This window comes from Camelus dromedarius, chromosome 7 (assembly GCF_036321535.1).
Source record: "Camelus dromedarius isolate mCamDro1 chromosome 7, mCamDro1.pat, whole genome shotgun sequence".
In the NCBI taxonomy this organism is placed as follows: domain Eukaryota; kingdom Metazoa; phylum Chordata; class Mammalia; order Artiodactyla; family Camelidae; genus Camelus; species Camelus dromedarius.
The window spans coordinates 9,470,850-9,491,879 of NC_087442.1; the positions used below are offsets into that span (position 1 = coordinate 9,470,850).

The following is a 21,030-nucleotide window of genomic DNA, read 5'->3' on the forward strand; positions in this document are numbered from 1 at the left end:
AAATTTTAAAACTACTTTTCTTCTAAAACATTTTTACTTCAGATTCTGCTGTTGAATTTATTTGTTTTTTTCTTCTTTATATCTCATCCTTCCCGTGTCCCAACTTGACAGGCCATTAATTAAACATGTAAACTGGTTCTCTGGAATGGAAATAATCCCATTCCCAAACTACTGATTGGTTAGGTAGTGCTGACCGAGCTTTGCGAATCGGGCAGAGCCACAAAGGCAGACCCACTTTCTCCTTCCGTGGAGAGAAGGTCCTCCCCAGGGCTCAGGAGAGTCACTGACAACACACTCCACCACCTGCATGTGAAATACTGAACTGCCAGCACTGGGGAGGCAGTACAGCGGTCTCTGATCTCGCCTTCTAATATGTGCTTGGTATAACTGTCGTAGTGGCTGACCAAGTGTTATACCAAATATTAAGTTTTTTTAATTAGATATGTAATTTATAAGATTGCTGTTAAATATTTTGTCCATTGTAACATTCGGGGTCCTGAATCACATTTGAAATTGTGTATTTGTTAATGAGAAAATGATTTTCTAAAATGTACCTTTTTCAAAATTTGAGGTGTGTCTGAACTGTAAAACATTATTAAATTATATGGATTATTTATACATTATGAATCTATAAATAAATGTTAAATATAGTTATATAATTTAATGGGGCAATTTAAGCTAGTGTGAATAATCAGTAAGATAAAAATATATGTAGAAAAATTGAAATACCTAACTTACTTTAATGACATTTGATTTTAATTAATATCAATTTCATTGTGTATATAAATGTAAATATCAAAGTTTATTCTCTTAGTGGTCATACTACATTCCTGGAAGTACTGACTTACAGTGGATTATTTTGAGCAAGTGAGAAAATAAAGAATAGTATGTGTTACAGAGCAAACTTTGTGTGATGTCAACCCCATGAAATCTATTGAGTCTTAGTTTTGGCTTCAAAGAAGAGTAGGCAAACTATAGCTTGCAGGCCAGCTGCCTATAAGTAAAGTTTTATTGGAACGCAGCAGTGCCCATTATTTTCCTGTTCTCTCCAGCTGCTTTCTTGCTATCATGACAGAGTTAAGTAGTTGTGACAGAGACCTTATAACCCACAGAGCCTAAAATATTAACTCTCTGGCTCCTTAGGAAAAAATCTGCTGACCCCTAGCTTAGCATGTGGTCTATTTTGAAGAATTTTCCATGTGCAGTTGAAAAAGAATATATATACCTGCTATTGTTGGATAGGGGGTCCTATAAATACAGACACACCTCAGAGATGCTGTGAGTGTGGTTCCAGAACACTGCAATAAAGCAAGTCACACAATTTTTTTGGCTTCCCAGTGCATATAAAAGATATATGCACTATATTGTAGCCTGTTAAGTGTGCAGTAGCATTATGTCTTAAAATACCGATGTGCATGCCTTAATTGAATAAGTTTTTTTTTTTTTTTGTAAAAAAGTGCTAACCATCATCTGAGCCTTCTGCGAGTTGTAATCTTTTTGCCTCAGTGTTGATGGCTGCTGACTGATCAGGGTTGGGGTTGCTGAAAGCCGGTGCAGCTGTGGCAATTTCTTAAAATAAGACAGCCATGAAGTACCGCATCAATTGGCTCTTCCTTTCAGGAAGATTCCTGTGCCATGCAATGTTGTTTGAGAGCATTTTACTCACATAGGACTTCTTTCAAAATCGGAATCGATCCTCCCAAACCATACGTCTGCTTTATTAACCAAATGTGTGTAATATTTTAAATATTTTACCATTATTTCAGTAATCTTCACAGTATCTTTACCAGGCATAGATTCCATCTTGAGAAACTTTTTCTGCTCATCCATAAGAAACAATTCCTCATCGGTTCAAGTTTTATGAGATTGCAGCAATTCCATCAAATCTTCAGGGTGTACTTCTAGTTTTCTTGCTCTTTTAGCACATCTGCAGTGACTTCTTCCACTGAAGTCCCGACCCCCTCAAATCATCCATGAGGCATGGAATCAACTTCCTCTAAACTCCTGTTAATATTGATACTTTTGACCTTTCCCCATAAGTCATGGATGTTCTTAATGGACTAGAGTGGTGAATCCTTTCCAGAAGGTGTTCAATATACTTTGCCCAGATCCATCAGAGGAATCATTGTCTCTGGCAGCTATAGCATTATGAAATATATTTCTTAATAATAAGACTTGAAAGTTGATGTTGCTCTTTGATCCATGGGCTGCAGAAGAGATGTTGTGTCAACAGGCATACAAACATGAATCTCATTGTATGTCTCCATCCGAGCTCTTTGGTGACCAGGTGCATTGTCAATGAGCAGTAATATTTTGAAAGTAATTTTTTTTTTTGTGAGCAGTAGGTCTCAACAGTGGACTTAAAATACTCAGTAAACCATGGTGTGAACAGATGTGCTGTCATCTAGGCTTGATACTCCATTTCTAGAGCATAGGCAGAGTTGATTCGGCATAATGGTTAAGGGCGCCAGGATTTTCAAAATGCTAAATGAGCATTGGCTTCAACTTCAAGTCACCAGCTGTGTAAGCCCCTAACAAGAGAGTCAGCCTGTCCTTGGAAGCTATGAGGCCAGGCATTGACTTCTCCTCTCTAGCGATGAAAGTCCTAGATGGCCTATTTTTCCAATTTCAGGATGTTTTGTCTACACTGAAGATCTGTTGTTTAGAGTAGCCTCCTTCATTGATCCGATCTGGAGAACTTGCTGCAGCTTCTACATCAGTTCTTGCTGCTTCATCTTGCGCTTTCATGTCGTGGAGATGACTGCTTCCCTCATGAACCAACCTCTGCTGGCTTCACACTTTTCTTCTGCAGCTTCCTCATCTTTCTCAGCCTTCACAGAATTGGAGAGTTGAGGCCTTGCTCTTCAGTAGGTTTTGGCTTAAGGGAATGTTGTGGCTGGTTTGCTCTTGTATCCAGACCACTAAAACTTTCTCCATATCAGCGTTAAAGCTGTTTTATTTTCTCATTATTTGTATGTTCACTGGAGTAGCACTTTGAATTTCCTTTAAGAACTTTTCCTTTATATTCACAGCTCAACTAGCTGTTTTGCACAGGAGGCCTAACTTTTGGCCTGTCTTGGCTTTCGACCTGCCTTTCTCAATGAGCTTAATCATTTCTAGCTTTTGATTTAAAGTGAGAGATGTCCGACTCTTCCTTTGACTTGAACACCTAGAGGCCATTGTAGAGTTATTAACTGTCCTGATTTCATTCAGTATCATTGTTTATCTCAGAAGATAGGGATGCCCGAGGGGAGAGGGAGAAAAACAGGGGAATACAGCCCGTCAGTGGGGCGGTCAGAACACACACAGCATTTATCAGCTAGGCTCACCGTTTTACGTGGATGTGATGTATGGTGCCCTAAAACAGTTGTAATGATAACATCAAAGAGTGCTGAGCACAGGTCACCATAACAAATATAGTAATAATGGAGAAGTTTAAAATATTGTGAGAATTACCAAACTGACACAGAGATGTGAAATGAGCAAATACTGTTGGAAAAATGGCATCAGTAGACTTGTCTGACTCAGGGTTGCCGCAAACCTTCAAAGTGTTTAAAAGAAAAACAAAGCGGTGTCTGTGAACCCCAATAAAACTAAGAGCAGTAAAGAGAAGTTTGCTTGTGTCAGTGAGATGAAGTTGTCTGAGAGTGGCTCATGTTCTTACTTTTTTTGACAGCTTTTTGAGATCTATTTCACAGTCCATACAATTCCCCCATATACAGTGTACAATACAGTGATTTTTGTTATATCCACAGATATGTGCGATTGTTACTGGTCAGTCTTGGAATATTCCCATCACTTCAAAAAGAAGCTCTGTACCCTCTAACTGTCGACCCGGCTTCTCCCCCCAACCCCAACCACTAATCTACTTTTTATCTTCATGGATTTTCCTATTTTGAACTTTGATATGAGTAAATCATACCTTATGTGGACTTCTCTGACGTCATTCACTTAGCATGTTTTCAAAGTTCATCCAAGTTGAAGCTGTTCAGTATTTCATACCTTTTTATGGCCACATAATGTTCCACTTATGGCTGTACATTGTTTTGTTTATCCTCTCATCCATTGATGGGTATTTGGACTGTTTCCACCTTTTGGATTATTATGAATAACCATGCTATTAACAGAAGTGTATAAGATTTTGTCGGCACATATGTTTTTATTTTTCTTGGGTATATACCTGGGAATGGAATTAGTTGTCAAACGGTAACTCTTAATCATTTACTGCCAGACTGTTTTCTCCTCTATTCAGATCCTTTGCCCATTTTTCAATTAGATTGTGTTTTTATTATCAAAATGTAGGAGTTCTTTATATATCCCAGATACAAGTCCCTTATCAAATATATGATTCGAAATCCTTTCCCTCATTCTTTAGGCTATGTTGTCACTTTCTTGATGGTATCTTTTGAACCACAAAAGTTTTTACTTCTGATAAAGTCCACTTTATTTTTTTCTTTTGTTGCTCATGCTTCTGTTGTCTTACCTAAGAAACCTTTTCCTAATCCAAGATCATTCGATTTTACCTCTGTTTTCTTCAAAAGTGTTATATAGCTTTAGTTCTTACATTTGGGGTTTTAATCCATTTTTAGTTGGTTTTTTGTATATAGTGTGAAGTATAGGTCCAACTTTATTCTTTTGCTTGTGGCTATCCAGTTATTTTAGCTATTTGTTGGAAAGTCTTCTATTTAAAAGACAACTCTTGCCCTCCAGAATAGTCTTGGTGCCCTTGTTGAAAATCAGTTGACCTTAGATATATGGGTTTATTTGTGGACTCTTAGTTCTATTCCATTGATCTGTATGTTAACCAAGTCGCATTACCACATTATCTTGATTACTGTGCTTTGTAGGAAGTTTTGAAATTGGGAAGTGTGAGTCTCTTCTTTGTTCTTTTTTATTAACTTGGCTGTTTTGGGTCCCTTGAAATTCCATATAAAGTTTAAAATTACTTTGTCAGTTTCTACAAAAAGTCACTTGGATTCTGGTAAAGATTGTGTTGAATCTGTTGATGAGTTGAATCTGTTGATGGGTAGTATTGCCATCCTAACAATGTCAAGTTTCTAAAGAAGTGCACTTCTTTTGGACAGATTGCTGGAAAGATACAAAATACTGAAACTGACTCAGAAAAGATAGGCAATTTGAATAGACCTATAGAAGTAAAGGGTTAGTAATAAATGAATTAGTAATAGAAATAATTACCTTAAAAAAATCCCACCCTAGTCCAGATGGCTTCACCACTGAATTCTACAAAATAGTCAAAGAATTAATACCATTTTTATATTGTTTCAAAGAAAATTTTTAAAGGGAATCTTTCCCAACTAATTGTGAGACTATTATTACCCTGATACCAAAACTAGACAAAGATAATACAAGAAAAGAACACCACGGTCCCATATTTCTTTCAAAATCTTCAACAAAATACAGCAAACTACATCTAGCAACATGTAAAAAGGACTATACATCATGACCAAGTGGGATTTGTTCCAAGAATGCAAGGGTGGTTCAACTTCTGAAAATCAATTAATATAATATATCATTTTAATCAAGTGAAAAATAAAAAACCACATGATCATCTTATAAACTCAAAAATGTGTTTGACAAAATCCAACACCCCTCATGATAAAAGCACTCAACAAACTAGGAGTAGGAGGGTGTTTCCTCCAACCAGGGATATCTTCAGAAATACGCTTATACCCCACTAAGATTAGGAGCAAGATAGGGATAATCTGCTCTTGTACTTTTATTCAACATTGCTCTGAAAATTCTAGTCATGACAGTCAGGCAGCAAAAAGAAATAAAGTCATCCAAACTGGAAAAGACATAGAGCTATTTCTATTTACAGATGACATGATCCTGTGTATAGAAAATCCTAAGGATATCACAAAAAAAATGATTAGAATGAATAAACAAGTTCATCAAGGTTGCAGGATACAAGATCAATATATAGAAATCAATTGTATTTATATACTTGCAATGAGTAGTCTGAAAATGAAATTATGAAAACAGTGCCACTCACAGTCGCGTCAAAAGAGTAAAATAGGACTATGTTCTTATTGTTCTTTTCTATTACTTGTCTTATCAGTTTCTAAGAGAGGATTGTTGAAAATGATAATAATAGTGGATTTATCTTTTTCAGTTTTGCTTTGAGTATTTTGGGGCTTTTTTATTAGTTGCATAATAATTAACTGATTTATCTCTTTATCATCATGAAATTGCTCCCTCTTTATCTCTATTCCTTGTTTTGATGTGTACATTGTCTTATAATAATAAATTTACTCCTACTTTGTTTGGATTAGTATTTGCATGGTATATTTTCCCCTTGTTTTCCCCTTAAATCCATCCATATCTTTATATTCAATGTGAATTTTGTTTGGACATCATGTCTTATTTTTTCATCTAATACTAAATCAATTGGAGTGTTCAGACTATTTATATTTAATGCATTGTTAATGTGGTTCCATTTAAATCTACCATTTGCTATGTTTAAAAGTTTTCCTCAGTGTTCTTTTCTTTCTTCCTTTTCCTTCTTTTGTATCAATTAAAATTTTTTTTTTTAAATATTGCACTTTGTCTCCACCATGGGCTGATGAGCTGTAATTTTGTGTCCTTAATCTGCTCTTAGGGCCATTCGGTGTATTTTTCACTTCAGATGTTGTTTTTTTTTATTTCTAGAAGTTCCGCGTGGTTGTATCTCCCATTTTCCTTTCGTCGTGTTCTTGTTGGCGTCTACTGTCCTGGGTGTGTGGAACGTGTTTGCAGTGGTTGTTTTAGTGTCTTTGTCTGCTAGTTCTCTCCCCTTTGTCTTTTCTGTGTCTGGTTATGAGTTAGGTTTTTCATCTTTGCCTGCCTAAATTTTTTTTTTTAATTTCCTGCTGCACATTTTCAATTTTGCATAATTTGTTACTGGATTTGTTGTATACCTTTAAGAGTGCTGAATTTTGTTCTGCGGCATGGTTTAATAACTTACTGATGAGTTTGATACTTTTGAAGCTTTATTTTACATTTTCTTTTGGTGGCTCCAGAGCAAGTTTTATTCAGAGGTTAATTTAGCCTCACTATTGAGGTGAGACTCTACTTAATGACTGGATTATTACGTGTCTTTGTACTTATGACTGGAACACGCATTATGCCCAGCCCCCCTATTTTATTCTCGCGGTTGTTGGGTTCATTGCTTCATGGTGTTTTTTTTTTCCCCCGTTGGCTTTCTCATCTGCGAGTGGATGCGTGCACACCAAACACTAAAGGGAATCCTCCTGAGGTTTTTCTAGAGCTCTCTTTCTCTCTGTAGTTCTATTTTCTAGCTTTTCAGCTTTTCTTAAAATTAATTTTGGTCTCCTCAGTTTAGGGAGGCCACAGGTCTCTGAGTTTTCCCTCCCTGGGCTGTAAGCGAGAACCTGCCTCTGGGAAGAAAGCTGAGGAATAATAGGGCCATCCTATTTGCTCCCCCCCTTTTCAGCAGCCACTGGCCTGAGCTGCCTGTTCCCCACTGTCTGATACCACTGTTTTACGTATTCTGATTTTCTAAGTGGTGATGGTGAGAGGTTCATTCCCATGGCAGGGGCAGTAGTTGTAATCTACATATATTAATTTTTTACTGATCCATACAATCTACATTGTTAATGTTGAGTTATGGTGCTCAGTTACAGAATTGAACATTTGTCTGGTTACTGCCTAGAATGAAATAGGCTTTCAACAAGCCTCATATGATTTCTTACTTGTGCCTCTCTTCACCAGTTCCCTATTTATTAAAACAAAGCCTACACCTAGAAGCACAAGTAGAGCCCACCTAGGGACTGACAGCGTGTGGGAGGGGGTAACTTTGCGCTCACACTGCTGCTTGAGTACCATGCAGCTCTGGTTGATCCTACAGGTAGAGCAGAGTTCAAGTAAGGACCCAGATTTTGGGAGATGTGAAATTGCATCTTGTGATGGAAGAGTGGCAAAAAAATTCCCCATTGCCAGGCAAGGTAATCCTTCAACTCAGAAAGGAGGAGGAGAGAGAATATTTTGAATCTGTGTGACACCTAGACACTGTCATCTCTCTCTTCACATCTCTCAGCCTTGGCGCTCTACCACAAAATTAGGGTGATAAAATTAACCTTAAAGAATTATTATGAAAATTAACCAAAATTATACTAATTAATAAATATATCCTTTTTTCATAATCCTGTTAAATTTTTACCCAGTATAATATGATTTCTTTTTCATTGTGTGTTTTCTTTCTTTCCTAAGACTCTCTTATCCACAATTATACAAATTTTCCTTGACTTACAATGGAGTGATAGCCCATAAACCCATTATAAGCTGAAAATATTGTTAAATTGAAAGTGCCTTCAATACATCTAATCTGCTAAACACCATAGCTCAGCCAAGACTGCCTTAAATGTGCTCAGGACACTTATAATAGCCTGCAGTTGGGTAGAATCATTTAATACAAAGTCTATTTTATAATAAAATGTGGCATGTCTCACGTAATTTAACGAGTGCTGTACTGAAAGTGAAAAACAGAATGGTTGTCTGGGTCCAGAATGGTTGTAAGTGTGGGGGTTGTCTACCCTCGTGACAATGTGGCTGCCTGGGAGCTGCAGCTACCCCCCCTCCCCAACCAACATCTCTGAGAGTATGTATTGTACCACATGTATCTAGTGAAGTGACATCCTGGGAAGAGATTAAAATTCAAAATTTGAAATAAAGTTTCTACTAAATGCTTGATTATTGTTTTCACACTCTTGTAAAGTTGAAAAATCTTAAGTCGAACCACTGTAAGCTGGGGACTGTCTAAATACCTTTTGATACCTTTATTATGTTGTAGGCTTATTGAAATAGTTGAACTGATTGTATCTATAAACCCAGTCAAAATGTGGTCCCCTTTTTACTTAATTATGTTTTAGACCATCTCCATCTTTGTCTTTTTCCCACCTGTTAAGCTTTGTGGTTTTGCAGAGAATATTAGCCCAGGTCTTTGAAGGGTCCATTCCTTGTGTCTTTAGGCTGGAGACCATTTTTTTCCTTCTATCGGGAGCCACACTCCTTTTCGACAGTGTTCTCATATATTCTCCTCCTAACATATTCCTTTGATGAAATCCCGTCCTTTCTTCAGCAGTGAGCACACATCCTTTTTCCCTTCTGCCATTGTGATACTTCTCCAACATACACAGGTTGACCAGTTTCACGCTGATGAATAAAATCGGCAGGGGGATGATGCGGCTGTGGAAAGCACTTTCTCCATAGGAAGCTCTTTCATTTCATACTTGCCTGTGCGTGGGAGGCTGTAGATGGGGCTGTTAGAGAACAAAGATTGTGCTGCCTGGGTTTGCAGTTTGGTTCTGGCTCTAGGAGTCTCCTAACCTCGGGCAAGTTCTTTAGCATCTCTAGTAATAACTTGTATTTTAACCGAATAGCTTAAATCGTGCTTACTGTGTGCCAGGCATTTTCTAAGTGCTTTATGTGTATTAGCTTTTAATTCTCCCAACCACTCCAAATTATCCTCATTTCACAAGAGACAAAATGAGGCTCAGAAAACTTAGATCATTTGGACGAGCTAGGAAGTCGGGAGCAGGCGTCATAGGAAGTTCATACTGAATGTTTTCTTCTCTTGCACTCTCTTCTTCCCCTTCCTTCCCACTCCTGGTCTTTCTCTCCCCTTTTCACCATTTTTTCCCATCTTCTCCTCTCTCCTCCCCCTCCCCTTTCTTTCCTTCCTCTCTTTTTCCTACCTTCCTTCCCCTGACCATATTCCTTTTTCTCCCTTCCCCTCCTATGCACTCTTCTCTTCCTTCCATCCTCTTTCTCTCCCCTTCTCTTCCTCTACCATTTCATGTTATATTATGATTAGCATCTGTGTACTTGGGACTTTGGGGAATACGCAGATCATTCAGAGATCCTGCTCCAAAGAACTTACAATCTAGTTGAAGCTAAAAGACATTTTACTTAAATTGTTTAAAATGAAATGGAAGGTAAGAGATTCAGTGCAATCCACATTGGAAGGGAGTGACTGTGTCTTCTTTGGGAGCAAAGAAGGCTTTGTGGATGGATATCCTTCACTGGCATCAGAAAACATCTTATAAAAGACAACAGTTGTGTTCTAACTTCATGGCTGGGTATATTTTCTAAATACATCAACCTTCCTCTTGATTATTACATGTGGTGGACCTTTAGCTCGTTAATTAATCTTAACCCTTTTTGATCTCTTATTTTGTCATTAGTGAATGGCAAGCGCAGTAAGATTTAAAATATAAACATCGAAAGAGTCTATGCCATTTTTGTAGAGTTCAGAACATCTTTTAACAAATCAGTGCCTTAGATTGAGGACACCAAGAAGAGGTCCACTGGTGTGATGTATGTCAACGGTAGACAGAAACGTGATCACTGGCGTCACAAATCTACTTACCCTTCATCAACTACGTGCAGTCAGTCCCCAAAGAGTTCTGAAAATTATCTTCCTGTGTGAACTGTCTTTTATATCACAGTATAGTTCCTCTACATCTGTGAAGTGTCATCCCCAATAAGTACCTCTTCAGAATGCCCAGGTGCCATGGCAACAGGTGCCTCAGAAAATGTTAGAGGGGCATTTAATTGCAAGGTCCAAAAGCACATTCAGGAAGTTTCAGAAACTAGTGTATGAAAAGTTGATTATTTTAGTCATCTCAGCATGTATATCAGGTGTATTTCTGACATGAGTCTTCTCAGAAAGAAGTATCCTTGTTCATTTTTAAAGCATGTGTGTTATATTGGAGAAAATTATATTAAACATTTACTGGAATTATCTTTTATCTGTGTAATTTCACTTTCCTGTTAATATTTTACATGAATTAAGAGGTGAGTTTACATGTTTGATTTCCTTCACTAGTCACAGAGCAAAAGATCTAATTCTCTTTAAGTTGCTATCTCCTAAAGGGGTAGATGTTTAGCTGACTGTATGTATCGGCTTTTATTTTTTATTTTTATTTATTGTCAAAATCCCTGTGATGCTTGGAAGCTACCAAATTGATTTTAGATATCTAAAATTTGTAAAGGAATATAGAATCAGTCCTACTAGGAAGTCGCATGACTCAGACCACACAGAGTCCTAAGTTTAAATGGCTGCTTTGCACGGTGACGTAGGTGTGATGCCGGCCACGTAGACAAAGTGCACTTGATTTCTTAGGTCTCAGCTCCCTGAAAAGGAAGATGAGGTACTGGGGGGATGATCCATTTTATCCTTCCCAGCAGTGTCTCAGTCCCTCTGAGTTGCTGTAACACAGTGGGTGGCTTACGAACAAGCACCTATTTCTCCTAGTTCTGGAGGCCGGCAAGTTCAAGGTCAGAGTGCCTGCAGAGTCACTGTATGCTGAGGTCTGCTTCCTGTTCTGTAGATGGCTGTCTTCTCACTGTGCCCTCATGTGGTGGAAGGGGCAAGGGAGCTTCCTGGGGCTTCTCTTATAAGGGCACTAATCTCTTCATGAGGGCTTCACCCTCTTGACCAAGTCACCCCCTAGTAACATCAATTTAGGTGTTAGGGTTTCAATATAGGAATTTGGGGGGAACATAAACATTCAGACCATAAGAAGCATGAAGATTCCATGATCCATATGAGTTTTAATCTGTGTGTAGTTGAATGGTAATAGGTGGAGACATTTGCAAGAAACTTTGAAAATGAATGAATTTTTGCAACAGGGAAAAAATTAAGAGATATGAACTAACAGTCTATTTTCAGTCCTAAGTAAGATATAAAGTAGTTACCTAAATAGGAGTAAAATGAAATTAAAAGTCTAAGGTTTATAGCAAGATCTTGAAACCAAGCAAGATGAACTAAAAACTTAGGTGTTTTATTTCCCAATTCTGCCTTATTTTGAGGAAACTATTGTTTTTTGCACGTGGTTGATATTCAGTGACCGTGAAATCAATTGATTAAAAATTTTAATAAGTAACCGTTACTGTTTAATGAAAAAAAAATTCACAGTTGATGTGATCTGATCTCTGTGTAAAGAACTTTCTCTTAACTATTTAGTCCTATGGTTCAAAAATAGGGTTGGTCCAACATAGACTAGCTAGATTACATTTGACCTAAGAAGTAGTATTTTCATTTGAGTTTAGAACTTAAAACTATGTCAGTAGGGTATTTGGAACATGTCTTTGAACTGCTCGCGCTCTACAAAGAATGCCTCATTCTTGTCATTTGTTCTGTTCAAATCTGTTGAAAATTTGGAACGTGTGTGAGGGTAAAATAATGTAAGGTTTGTATATATTTGTAGAAGGTAATTTGCAAAGATTATGAGTCTGTTAGGATTTTTGAGCTGGGAGTTGTTTTTTTTTTTAAGCAATAATCTTTAATCTTTATTTTTTAAGCAGGATAGATACTGACTGATAGAGTGGCTAAGTTTATACATGAGTTGGGTAGTGGATTTCCCCTTAGTCATACTGTATTCAAATCACAAGTGTAAGATATGACATCCCATTCACACTAAAAATAGAACTGTGATTCTTTTTCCTTTTGAGTTAATTAGCACTCTCTTTGGTCCTTAATCATAGTTTTAAAGATTAACAAGTAAGTAGTCTTACTTATTTGACTTACATGGAACTCTTTCTTTCAGCTTTTTGCCTGAATTCATCAGTGGAGACTTTGATTCTATTAGGCCCGAAGTTAGTGAATACTACGCTATTAAGGTAAATAAACCGTTAGCACTTTTATATTTAAGATCATTCTCGTATGATTGCTTTTCCTATATACTTTTTTCTGGTTTTCTTGGCATATGTGTAAGGATTGAGAAACTCATTGGTTACTTAAATTTTTTTTCTAGCAATTATAACACATATTTGAGTGAAATTTTAGAAAATGACGAGTGGAAACACAATCTTAGAAATTTTCTGACCATCAGATAAGCATTAATGCTCAGTCCTTTAAGAATTTGTGTTTTTAATGAGTTCAGAGTGTATATGGCTCATTAACAATATACTATTGTTGCCTCCATCCCCAGTAGTTACTGTTTTTCACAAATCACTTTTAATTTCATTTAATAAATGTACTCTATTTTAACCATTTCCCAATTGATTTAAAACTTGTCCTTTTCTTTGCACTGTAAATGAAAAAAAATCTTTGCAGATGAATTTTTCTAAAAAATCTTTGCAGATGAATTTTTCTAAAAAATAATTATGTGTTCCTAGAATTTTGGAACCCAAGTTTTTTTTTTTCCTTTAATAGTTTTCTTGAAAGTATTATTACTCTGCTGTGAATAACACTGTTCATTACAACTTGAAATTAACAGCAACGTACAGCTTACTAAGGTGTTCATGCTGTCACTGTTACCGTGCAGATCTCCCAGAGATCCTTGCCACTTAAGAAGAACATGTAAATAATCTGAGATTGACAGACACAGAAGATTATATTGTAGTAATTAATAATTCAAGCTTTCACTGGCTTTAGAGGACAATGCAGGGTTTTTATAATGAAAATTACAGTGTCAGCAGTTCTAGCCACAGCACCACGATTTGTGTTGTCCTGAACTGGCGAGAGTAAACTACACATTTTTTCAAGAAACAGCAGTTACTGAAAGAAATTTTAAATTCTTTATAAGGGTTAGGGATGGATGAGATAAATTCAGAGAGAAGAAAGAGGAACACTTTTATAGGAGGAAGGAAAGAGGGAGGGAGAGAGGTAAGGGAGAAAGGAAGGAGAGAAGAAAAAGAAAAGAAAAGAAAGAAAAGGAAAACAATTGTCGGTGAGGAAACAAGGTACTGAGGTTATAAAGTGTAGGCTGTTCTGACGGGAATTCCAGGGCCAGCAATGCCTGCAGATCTGTGCGCATCCCAGCTGCCCAGCAGCTGATCAGACTTTCCGTCAGCAAATGAAGACCGTTCCCAAGTCAGTGTTTGATATTCATGCTCAATTACTTTAACATTGGCATGTTTCTGTTCATTCCCCGCAGTCTCACTTCTCATTAACTCCACACCTCAGCCTCATTGGGATGGAAAGCCCTCAGCCTTGCTTAGAATTCAGAGTTTTACAAACTTATAGATATTAATCATATTTTGGGGAGCAGAAGAAACAGCAGGGGAGGCAGGGACAAGCAGATTTGGAAACAAGTTAAAGATCTGGCCAGATGTGACTTTTCTCCCCCTCTCTTAAATACTGCCAGCGTGCCACAACCACACGTGTCAGCCTGACAGTTCCTGTCCAGGATGAGGAAATAGCAGGAAAGGATGGGAAGCCAGATTTCTTGTTCCTGAATGGCTCAGGGGTAAAGGAAAATTTTGACTTAATGCCTTAGGATGAATTTCTCTTACATATTTCCTGCTTCACTTTTTATTTTAACCTCAAAAGCTAATTTATGTTTGTTAAGGTTTACTTTTTAAAGTAAAATTAAGTAAACCTTCTAATTCCTACATTGGCTAGTTCTGAATTGAGATAGTACAATCCAGTTTTTTTCATGTATCAATGAGAACTCACTGCCTTGGAACTCTTTGGATCTGTTCTTCGAAGCCACTAGCAATGTCTTGTATAATGTGCCCTGTAGAGCACGTGGTGGATGTTTGGCTGCAGTTTTAATGATGATGGTAATGACAACAAGTTAATGCAGCATTACCCACAATTCATATAAGCCATTATCTCCAACTTAAGTGGTGTTTAAGCTGCTCTGTTACAAATGAAAGGTTATTTCCACTTTCAAAGACACATTTTTCCCACCTGGTCTGGATCTTCAATGAGGCTGAAACTCATGCTCTATTGAAGAAAGTAAAATAAAGAAGAAATTTAAAATGCCAAAGTTTTGCTAAAACCATAAAGTGGGTTCATAGCCAATATTTATTTATACTTTTTTTCTCCCAATAGATACATCTTTGACTTATAGGAAAAATCCAGATTTATATGACTATATACAACTTTAGATTCCACATAAAGTGATATCACATGATGTTTGTCTTTCTCTGACTGACTTCACTTAGTGTGATAATCTCTAAGTCCATCTATGTTGCTGCCGATAACATTATTTCATTCCTTTTTATGGCTGAGGAGTGTTCCATTGTGTGTGTGTGTGTGTGTGTCACATCTTTATCTAGTCACCTGTCGACATTTAGGTTAATTATGTGTCTTGGCTGTTGTAAAAAGTGCTGCTATGAACTATACACAACTTTAAATTGCTTTGCCTGCTTAATTTCTGAAAATAGTAAAATATAAAGTAGTTGATTTGTTAGATTTTAAACAAGAATATACCTCTTGCCATCTGTATTAGTTAGTTATTACTGTGTAACAAATTGTCCTAAAATTTAGCAGCTTAAAACAGTGAACAGTTCTCTCATGCAAGGTCTCTGGATAAGGAGTACGGGAGTCAATTAACTTGTGGTTCTGGCTTAAGATTTCTCATGAGGTTATATCATAGCGTGTTTTTTCAGTCACCTCAAGGCCCCCCGGGGCTACAGAGGTCTCTTCCAAGATTATTCATGTGGTTGTTGGTTGGTCTTACTGGCTGCTATGTCTCACTGGTTCTTGGTTGGAGGCCTCAGTTCCTTGCCATTGGGCTGCTCACAGCAGGCATCCAGGGAAAGAAGGAGGGAAAGGAAGCATGCATGCAAGAGAGCCAGCCCAACACAGAAGTAGTACTCTTTCTTATAACCTAATTTCATCATTGATAAACCATCTCTATGGCTCTTTTACCAGATATCATTAGTCACGCAGACCAACCCTGGTGCAGTGTGGGATCGGACTACACCAGGGAACAGGCATCACTGATAGCCATGTTGGAGGCTGGCTACCAGACCATCTGACTTGGTACTGATAAAACTTGAGTGGTAGGCAGTGAGAAAGATGTTTTAATATCATCATAATACATTCTTGATCTGTAATTAATAAAACGTAAGAGGAAAGAAGAAGACATCACGATTAGCAATTGCTCTTTGATTAAATCTTTCTATGCATAACCTATTTCAAGATAAGTTACATACCAACCACCTAATCACAGGTCTTTGTGTCTATCGCCCTTAATTATTTATTCCTTTGGGTTTTGGACAAGATGAGATCAAGCCCTGGTCCACCACTTAGTTCCAGATGGTCTGTAAGGTAAGAACAAAGATAGACAGTGTATACTTTTTGTTAATATGCAGTAGTTTGAAAATTGTGTATTTTAGACATGCGGTGATCCACCACCGAACTGACGTCAAAGATGCAGTTTGAAATTTCAAATGAAGAACAGTGTGATTTGTAACTGTCAACGTATTCTTCCATGCTGATAGCTCCATATAAGCTATTTTAATATTAAACATATAGAAATAATAAACACTGATCATACATACTTGTAGTCCAACTACTTACAGTCCACTTCCCTGATGCACATAGTGTGCCATTCTTAGTTCACTCCCTAGAACTGTTCTTTTCAGATCAGCTGTAATATCTTGGTGTTTCCCCTTTTGCCCGTGTGTTTTAGGTCTTCCTTGCCTGGTTCACTAATATTAACTCAGAATGATGACTGTCTCTTAGAGATGTTCCCTTGATTTTTTTTTTTTTTTAGTTTTTTTTTTTTTTTTTTTAGTTTTTCATTCGTCAGTGTTTCTTTGATTCAAGGCTAAAATCACTTACTTCAGTCTCTTTAATTACTCTATTAGTCATGCCCCCATGTGTCTCAGTTTCCTGAGGCCTTTTGAAGACACTGTAATATCTCATGTTCCCTTGATGTTCTTTCATAGTTGTGTACTCTGTGGGGTCTTTACTGGACATAGGAAAGGAGGTTTTAAAGCATTCTTCCTTACTGCTTAGGGCTTGAGAAACTAGTTGCAGTATTTAATACCTTAAAAAGTTGCAGAATAACAAGTTTTTCCATAAATATAGATGTGTAGGGTAGAAGATAACAATATGTTATAAATAAAATGATAAATATGTAAAATAATTTAAAATATAATAATAATTAAACAGCATTATTTATCCCAAATTCACGATGTGGAAACAGGCCCATAAAGTTTAAATAACTTAAGGAAAATGGTCGAGCTAGTCAGAAACAGCTCTTGGATCAATGTCCATGTTTTCTAGAAAAAGAATTCTGTTGAAACTAGGAGTCAATTGCTACTACTGCTTAACAATTTACATATTTGGTCTGTTGGACAAGAAGGTTGTTCCTTGTGCTAGGTACATAGTCTTGAGTGTCAGAGGTGTGCATTTTAGTTTTCAAGTTTTTATAAATAATGAGGCAATAATATTTTCATGAACTAACTATGCAGATTATTTTTGAGTTGTTAGTTTACAGAAATCTTACCAAGGCATATGAAAGTTTATATAGCCCTGGCTTCCTCATGTACTTGTAATAATGATCAAATACACGTGGAAGACCTCCGCAAGCACCAGCCATGAACTATGTTAATGTAAGGCGCTAGTATCTTGTTATACTTTCTAAAATTGTTTACTTAAGAGCTTTTTAATAACTCTCCTCAGTAACATCGCTTTTTCAAAAGATGTCTGATCATTTCATTTCCCTAAGTGGACAATTTATGAATGTAGATTTGATTCATAATTAAAATCAATTATAAATATCCTTTTGTGTTTGATCGTGCCTTGGGTTCCATACCATTTAAATGTAACAGAATGTCCACAAATGTTTTTAATCTTCAGTTAAACATCTACGTTGACCTGCCTAATCTCATGAATCTTAATGTTTTCTACTTTTGGCTGTGTGTCTCTCCCAGTTCTGCCCTGCCACATGCCAACAACTTTTAGATGTAAAATTAATTAGAGAAAATGGCAACTGGACTGTGAGAAACTGTAAAACAATCAGCAAGTTTGGCTGTTATGCCAGACAGAGGAAACTGTGGAAATACATAGAGCTCAACTCCATTTATTGGTATTTTTTTTAAATGAAAAAACAAAACAAATCCCCTGAGTGTAGTAAATTCTTAGGCTTAAGCCTTAAGACTTATTAACATATGTTGAGCTATAAAGGCTTTGTTAAGGGAATTTCAGACAGGCAGTTTCCATTGACAACTGAGTGACAGGCTCTTCACTTGATATTCTTAAAACTGGTTGGCTTCCCCTTATTAGCATCTCACCAAGGGAATGATGAGACAGGCAGGGGATATTATGTGAAACTGTCTCTTGAATACACCTTAATTCTTATGCTTGCCTCAATCACAGTCTTTTCAAATTGTCTATATTTTCCAAAGCCTGTTTTGCTTGAATTTGTTTAACATACTTGAGGCATCTGGAAAGGGGGAGCCTGTGTCCTTTAAACTTTTAAGAACTCCGCATGCCTCACATGTGACCCCTTGGCCCTGCCTGCGTCTTATCTGTATCCTCCAGGGCATCTGTGACTGTTTCTCCTCCGTTGTTCATCTGGCTCGTGGCACCCCCTCTCTTCAGTCCTCTCCCATCATGGCTCCTCACAGGTAGCGGTTGAATATTCCTTCCTTCGTATTTTTCTTGCAGAGCTTGACCTAAGCAAGTTCATCATAATTGTCCTCCTTTTCCCTGTTAATATGTGATCTCCTGCAACTGTGACTGGTATTCAGGTTCTTGTTCCGTCCCAGAAAGAATTCAGAGACAGGACACAGAGGTTAAGGAAGTAGGGATTTATTAAGGGATGGACAGGACCCTCTCACGGGGAGAGCAGGCAGGCTCAGGTGAGCATCTGCCCTGAGTTTCTTCGGCAACTTGGTTACATGGGGTATAGAATTTGAATGGGTGGAATATTTATCAGGGCCAGAAGGGTTTGGGGTCGTATTCCCTTATTTTCATCCAAACCCCACCTTCCCAAAGGAAGGAGGGCTTTTCGTCCTTATTTAATCTGGATCACGAGTGTCATGGCATTGCTGCATGATGGGTACTTCCAATCTGCAAGGCTAATTTTATTGTAATGAGGGCATAATGAGCAAAAGGTTCATTCAGACACTGGAGATTCCTGCCTTCTCCCACCTTTCTTTGTCTGCCTCCAAGGCACTTGTCACCCCAAAATGTGTGGCCATTTATTGGCCCAGAGGTTCCTGCTTTTCTTTCTCTGCCCAGGGACCCCTGGTGCTCCCATGATGTATGGTTTCCTGTGTTTGGCCTGTGCCCCTCCTTGGTGCCCATTTCCTGCCATTTGGCCTGCACCCGTCTTTCTCTGCTCATGTCTACCTGTCTCCCTGCTGCAACACAACCTGAAGTCTTGGTTATTTGTCCTGGGATCTCTCGTAGTTAGTAGTTTCTAGGTTCTCCTGCAAGTTTACATGACTCAGGTATATAATCCTTCTTTTAGAACTAGAACAGCAAAGCACTGGGGCCACAACGATACTTGGTGTAAAAACGTTTCTATGAGCAAATGAATTTGTGAAATTTGACATTCTTTAGGTCCCTCTTGGAAATTCACGCACAGTGTCATTTAAATAAGCCTGCCAAAATTTCTGTTTCATTTACCTTAGTACATTTTTAAGTGAGTTTGACCACTGAATAACTGCCCTTTACCTGCTAACGTTTAATGTAGGGTACTGGTTTCCAACAGGATGAAATGTGTTTGTATACTTGTAAGTTTGTTTTACCATTTTAGGTTTTCTCTACTTTTAAAAATTGTTGAAAGAGAATCATCAACACAACGCTGAAAACAGTAATAACCCACAGTTATTTTAAAGTGCTTACAATATGCCAAACACTTTGATACATACTTTCACTTATAAATTCATTTAATCTTTGCAACAAATTTTTCTTAGGTTGGAACTGTTATTGTACATTTTACAGAGGAATATGGACGCCCAAAGAGGCTGAGTAACTTGCCCAAGTCTACACAGCTGGAATGGTTTCAGTGGGATCTGAACAGGCATCCGGGCCCCAGAATCTGTGCTCTTTTCCAGCCACTCTGCCATCATCCTCTAGTTGAAAGGAACCTCATAAAATAGAAGCTTATTCAAGCATCCTAATGTAGGAAGAATCTCTCTAGCTCTTTGTTTTAGGGCTTCCCAAGACCATCTCCAGGTTCCATAATTCACTAGCGGACTCACGGGACACAGCATATAGCCATATTCACAGCGGTGATTTATGACAGTGAGAGGTAGAAAGCAGAATCAGCAAAGGGGAAAGGCGCCTGGGGGATAATTCTGGAGAAAACGAGTCACCAGTCCCAAGAGTCCTTTCTCAGTGGAGTCACATAAAATGTGCTTAATCAAATTGTAGCAAATGTGAAATGTTGTCACCAGGGAAGTTCATTTGAGACTCAATGCCCCACATTTTACTGGGGGCACCTGTATGCAGGTACCCACACCCTCTGCATAGCATATATCAAAATTCCAGACTCCCAGAAGGGGGGAAAAAAAAAAAGCAGGTGTTCAACATAAACCACATGGTTTGTACAAATAATACAGGCACAGTGAGCCACCGTTAGGGAAAGTTATTTATCATCGTGGGGAACTAGTTACTCTGAGTTCTCAGGTGTTGGTCAGAGACCAACCTTGCAAGCAGGCCTCCTTAAGGATAGCATTCCCAAGTCTGCTGTGTTAGCTCTTTTCGACACCCTCTTCCACCCAGAACTCTGGCTCTGCTTTTAGGAAGGAAGCCATCATTTAAGACCCTGTGCTCTTCTAAAAAGACTTGTGACTTCCATTAATAGGATGTGACTTTCTTGTTTGAAACACTTAAAAGCTTTTGTTCAGTGCCATATTGAAAGGAAAGATTATTTTACAACATCCAGGACAATGAAAATTATGTCAGATTAGAATGTCTCTCAGTGTTTGGGATTGAATGGAGGATTGCTATAAGGTTAAACTGTATTTATTCTGGGTTTTTTGGGTTTTTTGGTTTTTTTTGCATCATCTAGGAAACCAGATTATATTAGGCAACCTGTTACTTAGAGTTTTTAAAAGTTTAATCACGTGACATTTCTTGCTGAAGAAATTGTGACTCGTCAACTGTCCTTTGATGATTAAAAAAAACTTTTCAGTTTGAAAAGTAGAAATGTTTTTTAGAAGTCAGGTAAACAAAACTGAAGTCTCGATATACCATAATATGCTTTATACAATAAAGAGGAAAGTAGAAAATGGTTTGTTTGTGTTTCCATTTCTACAGGGTAAAAAGATAATTTTCAATACCTGTATCAAGGAACAAAGATCATTTAG

General features: G+C 37.6%; 1 protein-coding gene across 13 annotated transcripts in view; it reads left to right on the forward strand.

The window, feature by feature from the left end:
* Positions 1 to 21,030, forward strand: part of TPK1 (thiamin pyrophosphokinase 1) — a 337,072-nt gene that overhangs the window by 132,711 nt on the left and 183,331 nt on the right. For all 13 annotated transcript variants that reach the window (XM_010986883.3, XM_031455545.2, XM_010986891.3 and 10 more), the window contains one exon: positions 12,570 to 12,642. In XM_010986883.3, the coding sequence (XP_010985185.1) occupies positions 12,570 to 12,642 (73 nt within the window). The remainder of the gene's footprint in view (positions 1 to 12,569; positions 12,643 to 21,030) is intronic.